Genomic DNA, 11,883 nt, shown 5'->3' with positions numbered 1-11,883 from the left:
AACCACACATGAATGTTATTTGTGTCTAATATAAGTAAATTAGAGGCCAGTTTCCCTTATTGTATGACCTCGTATGACCTATGAACAGTCTGAAACTGTATCCTAACCAGATTGTAACACATTTGTTTATCTCATGCTCTGTTTTGTTGTTGAGTTTAAATGTTATTTTGAGTATTTATTTGATACGTTTTTGTTACTTTTATAGTCTGATTATATCCATATTGTAACTGTTTTGTCATTCTATTTATCTATTTATGAGTTTACAAGCTAGATCTTAAGTATGTGAAATATTTTACTAATATTTTACTCACTTACTGTATTAAACGTTGGTGAATTTTGTAGGACATCTCCTTAAGAAAAAGAAGCAACTTATGGAAACCAATTTTGGTACTAGTTTTTTTTTTGCTTAGCCTATTTAATTTTATCCGAAGCTCATAAATTCGGGTTTGTCTCGAAATAATCAATATTTCAGCCATTTTAAGCCATATTCTTACCATTAGCTTTGGCTATTTATTTACATCAACTGTGAGACATTTGTTTATGAAAAGATCCGTACATATATCTGTACTGCATGCCACTACATTCAAACGTAAAAGGATATAGGCCTACGCTTTTTATCCTGTTCGATCAATTACAATTTATACAACCAGTTACTTTTGTCCCATGATCAATGGATGTGGCGATTTGGGAGTGATCTCCTATTAAACCTGCTCTACTGCATTTTCATGTTTTAGGCCTAATTTAAACGCATAATTAACATATTTGGGTCTTCAGCATATGGCATAATAAGAAACGATTTAATTCTGCTACCGATTAAAATGATTCATTTTGTGCATATATTTAAAAGAATCGATTTGAAGAAAAAGCTCATCTGCTGGTAATTTGTTACTTTAAATGATGTGTGGGTGTGTGGATGTCTTAGGACAGCGTGATTATTTGAAACGTGTTAAACTAACAATATCATTGTTTTTGAAAGTGTGGTTATCAAAGGGATTAAGCTACGACCTAATGAATATAAATGCCTGGGACATTTCGAGGGACAATGACCTTGGCTAAATGTTGTCATGTTCACCCCTTCTCTGATGTGCACTGAGGATCAGAGGGTTCTGGGATCCATGTGGATGGCAGGGGTCATCAAAGGGCAGCTGTCCACTATAAATGGTCTGTCTGGGATTCTCTCCCCTCACAGCATCATTTCAGCTCAAGACCAGCTAGAGGACGGAGGCTGTCGCTACCTCTCTCTCCACTATAGCATTAACGTGAAAAAGGCTGCCTTTGATATATTGAGAAGGACAACGCTTCACTATAAGCAAATGGAAGGCTTGACACGGATAGTCCTCTGCGCGCATCTCGTCAGCATTTTCAGGCTTAGCAGTTTGACGCTTATTTCTCACGAGCCCCGTCATCACGGGACCTCATATGAGTCAAGTTTAGGACATCTGAGCTCTGCCTACCATCCAAACAGGTACCCTCTGTACATGATGCAATTGTACCGCTCATTCCAGGCTGCAAACCCTGCGCAATCTGTCGACTCCGTCAGCGCAAGAGATGACAGCACCTCTCTACATGATTCTGATTCCGTCCTAAGTTTGATAGCAAATGGTGAGTAGGCCTAAACTTTATTATTTAACAACTTTGTTTAATAGTGACCCTTCAACCAATATTACCAGAGCCTCCTAATTTATTACATTTTTAAATATGTTTCCATAACGATGACGCGGAAAGGACCTGAGTGACATTTTCCAAATGTGTTAGTCAAAACAAAACTGAGCCGATTGTAATTGTTAGGAGTCCTTACACTCTATTTCAATGCAATTAAGGATCTCAATTAGTTTGATAGATCTCATCAAGATTTCCATTGATATATATAACTCATTTGGCCCGAAATGTTAGGCGTGCCAAGCCCTCGATAAGTTCAAATTTGATTTCTAATCAAATTGTCTAACTTTAAGCAGAAACGGATGAACTTAGAAGATATTTTAAGCATTTCGTTAACTTGGTACATTTGTCGTGTGTGTGTGTGTGTGTGTGTGTGTGTGTGTGTGTGTGTGTGTGTGTGTGTGTGTGTGTGTGCCTGTATTAGTTAGCTGATCCAGTTTTGACCTGTAGTTCAACCAGTCCCTAGTCTGTCCTCTCCATCTTTGCCTGGCACTTTGGTCGGTGCCTTATCTGCGTTTATCTGATCCTCCCTTTTACAACCCAGAAGTGTCACAATGCTTATTGGACTTTAAAGGCTTTTTCTGTTTTATGTGAGTGGGTGTGTGTATTAGCCCCTCAGACGTCTGTCCTACCACGGGGGAGTTCAATACACATCCTGTCCTCTCCTCCCTTTCCCTTCAACGGTTTGACATCTGTCTTATGACCTGGCTTGTCTTGTCTGCGGTTACGTGGAGTTTGTGATTCGTCTTCACTGATCTGTATATATTCAATTGGGCTGTCCTTTTTCTCGATGTCCAGGTTGCCATCAAGTGGGTGAGAAATGGACTGTTACTTTCGACATGTCCTCCATCTCTGCTAGTGATGATGTCCAGCTGTCAGAGCTCCGGATCAGACTCCCTGCGTTCTCCGCCTCCAGGCGCGTCACCGTGGATATCTATCACTCTGGAAAGCAGGGAGAGGAGCGCCTTCTTCTGGGGAGCTTTGGCGCATCACCAATTGACACCAGGTCTTCTTGGAAGGTGTTCAATGTGACTGCCCTGCTCAAATACTGGCTACACCAGGGAGACGCAGTGACGAGTCAAGACGCTCCATTGGAGAATGTGATCATGGAGTCAGAACACGGGAGCGGGATTGGGGATTCTGAGGAAGAAGTGGATGACATTCCCCACCTTGGGCATTTGAGAGTCAGGCGGAGGAAGGCGCAGCATCCAACAGCTGACCGCGTCATGATGGTTATCTTTTCCAAGCACGATCTGCTTTTTGATGGTCAGCGCGCACCCACTCTCATCCGTACCGTGGAGCACTCCAAATATGTGATTTTGGACCGAGTGAGCGGTGAAGTTCAAGGACGTCGCCACAAGAGGAACCGGTTAGAGAGGGTTCGTGTGGCCGGTGGAATTGCAGCTACTGGGTCACCGACAGAAGCTGCCCAGCGCCCACTTTGTCGGAAAGTGGACATGTGGGTGGACTTCGATCAGATAGGCTGGAACGAGTGGATCGTGTACCCAAAACGATACAATGCGTTCCGCTGCGAGGGCGAGTGCCCCTCTCCGGTGGATGAATCCTTCAAGCCCACCAATCACGCCTACATGCAAGTAAGATATAACTACGAATATAATCCTATTTCAATTTAAATACTTGGGTGAGATCCATGTGTTCAGAGCTATGTTTGGTAAAAAAACGCTTACGTTATTTCCATCTGTTTTTCAGAGCTTATTGAGACTGTACCATCCGGATCGGGTGTCTTGTCCCTCCTGCGTGCCCACGCGTCTGAGCCCCCTGTCCATGCTGTACTACGAGAACGATGATGTAGTTCTGCGGCATCACGAGGACATGATCGTGGAGGAGTGTGGATGTCATTGACACCCCAGTAACCTCGGCCCCAAAACACAAGACTACTCTTTCGAATCACTTAAGACTTACCAGAGAAAAGCACCGAGGCACTATAACGTTGGGACTGTAGGAAGGAGCCTGAGGTCTATTTATAGGCCTACTTGGCGACCTTTGATGTGTGCCATGAACTGATTGACTAATATGCTGTATGTGGTCTTATAAATGCAAATAGCATTGTTCACTGAATGTCCAGTTGCCATAATGAGTGTTAGTGTTTGTTCAGACACTAACAAGGAATGCATTTACTGTATGATAACAAGGCTTGTACTGTAATATTTAGGCCTATTTGAATATTTAAGAGGAATACTGCAGCCATTCTGGATGTTACTTATGCATTCACATTGGCAGTGTTTTCGATAAGGTTTTGATACTTTGTGGTATGTAAGCACAGTATAATTCTGCCTCATTGTTGCCTTAATTGTAATGTTGAACAATGTTTTGTTCATTAACAAGAATCATTCATACTAAATAGAAATATGTATATTTGTATATAGAATGTGAAAATAAATATATTAGGTTATTCTATTTCATCCAAGTTTTTGTGAAATGTATTTGATATAATATTGTTGTACACGTCCACCATAGTCCTCATCTATTATAGTTTATAAGGAAACAAAAACACATTTAAATTAAATCTGATTCTAATTCTAATTAAATTGAATGAATGAATGATACACAAACAGGACTGTAACAGAGCCTTAACGTTGGATAATGTGTCTAACTGTTCTGAGCTGATGTGTTTATGGCTTTTCTGACCAGTCACTTGTGAACAGCTATCTACTATCCTTGTCTCAAATCCACATCTCTGTTTATAGTTTTACAGCACAGATTAGGGGGAAGTCATCAGTACCCTCACAAAAAGTCTCTGCCAAGAAATCTCCTAGTTGATTGTGTTTGAAGAAGCATGCAGTGGGAAACGTATAATGATGGGGACTATAATGGAGGGGACACATGAGGGATGGTAAATGTAGGAAAGAAAAAGGGCAGCAACTGTTTATTTAGGGGGGTATAATAGGGGATCAGGAAGCAAAAGTGACAGGGAGGGGTCATTAGACTAACAAGAGCAGAAAGAGAGGGGGGAGGACAAGCTACTGTGTGTGCCACTACAGCAAGGTCAGAACAGTCAATAGATATTTACACACACCCCTCTTCCCTTATTCCTTTACAAACAAAGCAGTGACTGACACCACTGAGCTCAGTGCTCATGTATACTCCGAACCACTCAGAAGCAACTTCCAACAATTATTTTGAGCTGTAAACATTATTCTATATAGTCAAAAGGTCAAAGTTGAATTCAAGGCTATACTCACATTAAATTACCAAGTGTGACATTATATGATGCCAAATATGTAACAGCATATGCAGCAGGCTGATCTATGAGGTGATATGAGTCTTTTTCATGTTCATTGAAAGTCCAGTTGCCATAATGAGGCTTTTAGGATGGACCCTTTCTGACAGTGTTTGTTCAAACACTGAGGTATGGGGAACAAGCCCAGTGGCTTTCCGATTAACTAATGCAGCTCCAAGGAGCCAGGTGTCACAATTCCTATAGCATGTGTGGATTCTCACACATCACAAACGCTGTTGAACAACCTCCTCCTGTTCCCCACACCAAAGAACCCTGGTGGTCAGGGGTCATTGATTCTGCACTTGGATTAGCACCAATTTGTTTCCATACATTGAATTTTATTCAAGCAATATCATATATGGATGTAATATATTGTGGTTTGATTTGTGCAGTATAGTTAATACCTTCATCATACTACTATCATGTACATCCGGTGGGCTTACCTTTCTTGTGCTGGTGCATATCATCCTTTTCCCTCTGTGAATGAATGTCACACCTTATTGTGAGATGCACTTATAATATAGAGGATTGCGCTGTCTTATAGGAATACTTGAAGATGCACTCAGTTGTCAATAGACACTCGAAATCATAGTGAATAAACATTGCAGATGCTTTGACAAGTACAATAACAAAATGAACTCATTACCTCAATGTTGTTAAAGTCATTCATTAAAGTGAACATTCGATTAATTGAACCCAATGGCCCACCGATGATAGGTATTTATGGTTTACAAATCAATACAACACAATACTGTGTGGTTTTTGGATGAGTTCCCAGAAGCAATGATATGGTGTCTGATTTAGACTCGGATGATTATGTCATCAATCGCAGGAAAGCGCCCAAACGCGTGGCAGTAGAACCGGGGGCATACTATTGTGTCCACTGAGGGAAATGTAACATTCCATGTAGTTCAATGAATTTGAGCACTTACTCAAAAGTGAAGCGATGGACAATTCGATTAGACAGGTAATTGTACAAAATGCATAGGCCTACAAAAACGTTGTCATCCAATATTTAAGGCCTCTAAGTGACGTCAAGTAAAGCTTGTGTATTGGTGCATTTATCTGTGCTCCATTATCACCGTAGAAAATCGTCTTCGGTTTACTGTTATATTACCCGTAGAATAACCATTTGTTGGGTTAATTGTTTTTCCAGCCAGATAGATAGATACCACGAGTTTCCAGAGGAACGTGTATTTTAGCTGTTCGACCTCTTCACCTTCCTGTCTAGCGACAGTTCAGATAGGCAAGAAGACTACAAGTCTCCGATGTTTTGACAGAAGATATCTTTCCCCGTTTCTGTAATACACAAACCCCCCACAGCTCCCGTCTGACCCGATGAGTTGGAACTTGCGTTCCAGGTCATCTTCATTTGCAGTCACTCATGCATCAGCGTGCTGAAATGTGGACGGTTTTATGGGCGTTAAGGACTACATCTGCGCAGCGCGAATGACGGCAGCGACGTGATTATTTCTTGATATCTAGGCAACGAAATAACAAAGAAATAAAGAATACACCGTAATACACGATACAAAAAAACCTGTCAACACCTCCTTTTTCCTGCTTTATTGCTTTGTTTTACAAATCATGTGGAAAACTTTGGGACTTTTCGGACTCAAAATGCAATCAACCAAAGTATGTATTACATTCCTCTGTATGACACTTATGGTGAACAATCATTTTTATCAGCAAAAAAAATGCTAATTGAGTATTTTGAAGGCAATATCTGAGGAAGAGACAGAAGAGATGAGGGTGCTCTCAGTGTAAAAAAGTTAATGACCAAAAGATAGAATCAATGCAACCTTCAAAGGCCTCTCCTCTCTGACACACAGGGAGACAGAGGTGGGGTGGGGCAGTCTTTTGGCTTCAGGAAAGACAGACACCCAAAGTGCTGCAGAGGAAACACTAATTCATACACCTTAGAGTCCTTGGGCAGATTTCAGAATATACTACTGATAGTGGTAGTGAAACACAAAATAACTAATGGACATATGTGGGGAAAAAACAAGTTGTGGGTGATCCAATATTGGAGTGAGAGGGTGGTCCGTTTGAGTCGCTCTTGGTGGTAGTAAGTGAAGTTCTCTCGAATGCTCATACTTTGCTTAGATGTCCATTTCAAACTGTGCATCATCCCCTTCACCAAAAACAAAACGCACAAACATTTGTAAAGCAGTACAATATTTTCAGTCATACTTAATAATGCCTTATTGAAAATGTCAGGCTAAACTAGGCTAAAGAGAAAATTTGGAATCTAAAATATTGTATCCTAAATTGTAACCTGCAGCCCTTTCTGACTCTGGAATAAGAGCTCTTACCAGCGCTCTTGTCAGCAAGTGCAGTGATAATGTTGTTGTTCAATGGTTCTCCATTAGGGACCTTGTCATTGATGATGTGCTTGGATGGTGGGCTGGTGACCCCTGGAATGTCAGGCAGAGAGGCTGGAGGTGTCCTTGCCACTGGGGAACTGCGACAGTCCAGCAGGAACTTTCGGTCATAGATGATCCTTGTGCCTTGGAGAGGGAGGAGAGAGAAAACAAAGGGTAGAGTGTAAAAAGACAATAAACATGAGTTTGGTACAAGGGATCTCTGAGGCACGATACACAAAATGTCAAGAGCAAAAGGAGTTCACAAAGTCTATTCTGTTGCCAACAGTGCTGTGTCTGCTAAAACAGAGGCAATATCTGCTCACCAAGCGGTAGAGTGTCAGCTGTGTACATCCAGCTCAGCTGTGTTCTGTTCCAGATATTCCCACAAGCTACTGATATAAGAGTCTTAAAGGGAAAAACCTCAACAAAAGGCATGAACCCTGTCTTTGCCACCCTCCCCCCAACATCCTTGCATAAATAATATCAGACAGAAACTGGACTGGGGGTCACTAGACCAGCTTAGCACGATAATGATATGAACACATACAAAATAAATTACCTCTAAAAATGCAAATGCATTAAACACAGACAGAGAGGCATCTTGCTTGCATTGTTGCACTGGACAAGGAATATTGCAAGCTGTAAACGGTGCAATTAAAATGCTGGGGCAAGGTAGGCCTATGTGTCAGATCGGTCAATCATACAGTATGTCTCTTGTGACAGAGGGTTCATAGTTCAAACAAAATGGCTCCTGAAAGATAAGACAATACAACGTGATCTGGCCTCCTAGTGCATTATTCATCTCCAAATCAACGTTGAGCAGCACCGACAACCAAATGTAAGAGGGGAAGTAAAAGGCCTTGTGGAAATGCTGTAAAAGTATCACATGACTGGTGACAGCATAGCCCTGGACAATGGACATGCATATCTTTTGAGTGAGCCAAATACATAGATGAACTATACTAGAGTATATGCAATTTATTTTGGCAAGGACAGTGCCAGTAGAATGTTGCTGCCAAAGCATAATTGTAGCATTAGGCATAACAAGTATGAAAATGTTCTGTTATTGTTGGGTTAGGTTTGCAATGCACCTCGGCCTTCTTGGCCGTTCCTCCGCTTCCAACACAAGAGTTTCTTCTTGCTAACTGTAGTGTAGTACGGTACTAGAAACAGTGTTTCCTCTACATGCATTTCATCGTGGCGGTCCGCCACGATGGAATTTCCTCCGCCACCATGCAGATTTCTCAACCCCCAAAAAAAAAAAAATTTAGGCCGCTTTTCAGACCTTCACAGCGCTAGACACACCCACAAGCGCGAAGCGACGCGCTTGCAAAACTGTTTTGTGATTGGTCGAATACATCTAGGTAGGCTGCGTCTAGTCTACAAACTACTTCAGGTGTTACAATCCATTACAGATTGATTAGCAACACTGCATCAGCACGACGGTGGGTTATTGCATTCTATGGTTCGTGTTCTTATACCAGTGCTCAGTATACAAGTATTTTAAATGAACATTCGTAATGTAGTCTGATGTTCATGGTCAACTAAATCAGGCTATTTTGTGAAACAATTATGTTTCCGCTACCTTAGAACTACTTAAAGTAATTGCCAGAAATGTTAGCTAGCAATGTTAGCTAGCTATGTGTTCATAAATTCCTGGTTCCATTTTCAGATGAGTTTGTTAAAGTATTTCAAACGAAAAGTACCAGAAGATGAGGAAGACGGTCAGGTAACCACACATAGTGAAAAATATGATGATAAATACGATGTAATAATTATGATGAGACGGTATGATATGGCACGTGTGTGGTGGTCTTGCGGCCTGTCTCGTTCCAGCGAGTCAACTCGTATACATTGTGCGCTCTGCGCTGCGGGCTAAAGGGCTCTGCACACAGCGTGCGATGCAATTTCTGTTGTATGTTCTCATAGACTTCCATTCAAACTTCAAAATGGAACGTTGACGGCGACGCGCAACAGAAATCGCACGCTGTGTGCAGAGCCCTTAACGATCTTGTAACTTCGCAAACAATAGCAGCATTTAAAATGTTTTTTAAAAAAGTTTAGTTTATGTTCAACTGGAAAAGGTAGTGAGCACAGAATTTCGTGTTTTGAATCTGCTAAAATTGCCTTTTAAAAAAGCCTGGAGCAGGAGAGAAGAGTGGAGCAGCAGAGAAAAGAGTAGCAGGAGAGAAGGGTGGAGGAGAGAAGAGTGGAGCAGCAGAGAAGAGTGGAGCAGCAGAGAAGAGTGGAGCAGCAGAGAAGAGTGGAGGAGAGAAGGGTGGAGGAGAGAAGAGTGGAGCAGCAGAGAAGAGTGGAGCAGCAGAGAAGAGTGGAGCAGCAGAGAAGAGTGGAGGAGAGAAGGGTGGAGGAGAGAAGAGTGGAGCAGCAGAGAAGAGTGGAGCAGCAGAGAAGAGTGGAGCAGCAGAGAAGCAGGGAGACAAAGGAAAAACACTGGGTACTGTACCCATCTCACACATATACAAATGCATTTTTTCACAACTTTGCATGCTATACGATGCCACCATTTTTTCCCCGAGACGGTAAACACGGCCTAAGTCACATCCAGTTTTCTCCAACTGGAGAATGTGTCATGTCCGGTTTCAACGCCGAATTTCCATACCATTGGTCGGCCAACCCAAAAAAATCCCCCAAAAAAAGAAAAAAAAAGAAATCTGATACATGAGAAAGGTCAAAGGTCAAAGATGGTGCCAAAATATCTCCAAATGGCCTAAACATATAGGTGTCCGCCTAAACATACCTGTACTAAAACAGGTACAAAGTTGCATTTGCTCACATTACTAGCATCGACTTTGGCACAAGTACTAATAAGACCCTGGAGTACTGATTCCTAGATGATTTGGGCTTCGTTATCAGGTTTCCAAGGTGATATTCACTGTAAAAGCTGTTTTTTTTTTAGGCGGAGACTGAATTTGAGATGTTTTATAATGTTCTAGCTCTATTTGCTCTGACACAGTAACATAGATTTTGATTCTGACACTTCTACAGCCACCCCACAGGTGTTAGCTTTCATTTGATAACAAGATCATTATGAAGGCCCTTGTGATTGTGGAGATATTCTATATTCACTGTGAGCATGTCATTTCGAGCAGAAAACCAGAAAAATTAGGTGGATAAGAATGTCAATTCGCATCAATCAGGCTTACTTCCAAACATTTTATGAGAAAATGAGAAAAAAAACAAAAAACAACGAGCATTGTGCTGAAGACTAGCATCAGACAGTATACCACAGCACTCTATCATACCATCACATGATGTTGTTGCACTTGCGGCAGCCTTGAAGCTATCCAAGCTAACAACTTGCTAAACAAACCTTGAACATGTCACGTGACTAACTCAAATAAATCTATTCATAACCGAGCAAACTTAAGCTAGCTCGCTACTTTTCACTTTCAGTGGGCTCGATAGAGTTCTGAGAGTCTGAGAACAATGTCTCCTGGCTAAAGGTTTAAAAGGGTGGTACAGCGAGCTAGCGAAGAAACTAACAGCTGTGACTAGGGATGCAGTGCGATGAGCATGACTAGCTGTTTTAGCTCCAATCGTTGGCTGGAAAGGTGCAAACACTGGTCAAACAATATTGCACTCAGCTGGTCGCCAATTCAATATGTCCTCCTGCTTTGACAAGTGATCCAATTCCGTTCAAGGGTGTGCACCTGCAATCTGCTCAGTCAAGTGCAGTGCTTTAGAATAGTGAATGTTTTGTTGTTGACTCGAGAGACGTATCGATTATTTTATTGCATTCTTCGATGCAAGACTCGAGCCAACAGAATGATTTCAATGTAAAGGCCAGATAAGATAACTAGCTTGTTTTATTTCTACAGCTGTTGACATAATTGTGACATTACCTCCGGGGGTTGTGCTGAAGAGGGTTCCTCCGGGGGTTGTGCAGTAGTCTTGGGGCATGTGCGCCGCGTCGTTTATGGTCACCCGCTTGGTCGTCGGAATGGCCTTGCTTGTCGTCTTCTGACAGTCTGCAGACATCTTTGTATAGAGATGGGCCGTTTGCTCAACAGTCAAATGTGCTTATCTAAATAACTAAATGTGACAATTAACCCTAGACCTGGCTGCAAACAACAAAGCACTCTGCAAGTCTGTTGTTTCCTTTGTTCGCTACCTTGTTACTTTCTCCTAAATACAAATACATCGATTTCTTTTGTCCTAATAAGTGCAAATAGTGTTGCATCTACCACCAGTCACACATTCCTACACGCAACCATAGAACTGGCCAGGTTTTTATATCAAATACCTGGTGGACACACGTTCTTCTTCCACTCCGCTCTCGACAACACGCATACACAAACACACAGGAAAGAGCTGCTCTGCAGGGCGAGAAATTGATATGATATCGCCTCCCTGTGGTTGTAGGATGTTACTACGCTTGACTGAGCTGATTTTAAAACAGTTCAGTTTACACTCCAACAGGTTATGTATGTAGTACTGTACACTACATGAACTCATCATCACCACGCACAAACTCAAAAACACAAGGACATTTCATTTCTTTATTAATTTTGTAAATGATTTGAGCTGGTGTACAGGGTAAATAATCTATAGATGTCCTCGGATTTCATTTGATTAAAAGGCTTGTACATGTATTTT

The 11,883-nt window shown here is 41.7% G+C and overlaps 2 protein-coding genes across 2 annotated transcripts; one reads left to right on the top strand and one right to left on the bottom strand.

Annotated features, from left to right (window-relative positions):
• Positions 1-2,498: 2,498 nt before the first annotated feature.
• On the top strand, positions 2,499-3,522 carry spaw (southpaw; the record flags this gene model as incomplete). Its single annotated transcript, XM_080530713.1, has 2 exons — positions 2,499-3,254; positions 3,370-3,522. The coding sequence occupies 2 exons, from the start codon at positions 2,499-2,501 to the stop codon at positions 3,520-3,522; spliced, it is 909 nt and encodes a 302-aa protein (XP_080386839.1).
• Positions 3,523-6,477: 2,955 nt separating this feature from the next.
• Positions 6,478-11,567, bottom strand: LOC308157205 (eukaryotic translation initiation factor 4E-binding protein 2-like). Its single transcript, XM_080530715.1, has 3 exons — positions 11,130-11,567; positions 7,216-7,410; positions 6,478-7,034 (listed from the first exon to the last, which is right to left on the bottom strand). The coding sequence occupies exons 1-3, from the start codon at positions 11,263-11,265 to the stop codon at positions 7,003-7,005; spliced, it is 363 nt and encodes a 120-aa protein (XP_080386841.1). The 5' UTR covers positions 11,266-11,567; the 3' UTR covers positions 6,478-7,002.
• Between the last annotated feature and the right edge of the window lie 316 nt (positions 11,568-11,883).

This window comes from Nansenia antarctica (assembly GCF_963989245.1).
Source record: "Nansenia antarctica genome assembly, chromosome: 5".
NCBI lineage: Eukaryota > Metazoa > Chordata > Actinopteri > Argentiniformes > Microstomatidae > Nansenia > Nansenia antarctica.
This window is presented reverse-complemented; position numbering and strand designations above follow the sequence as displayed.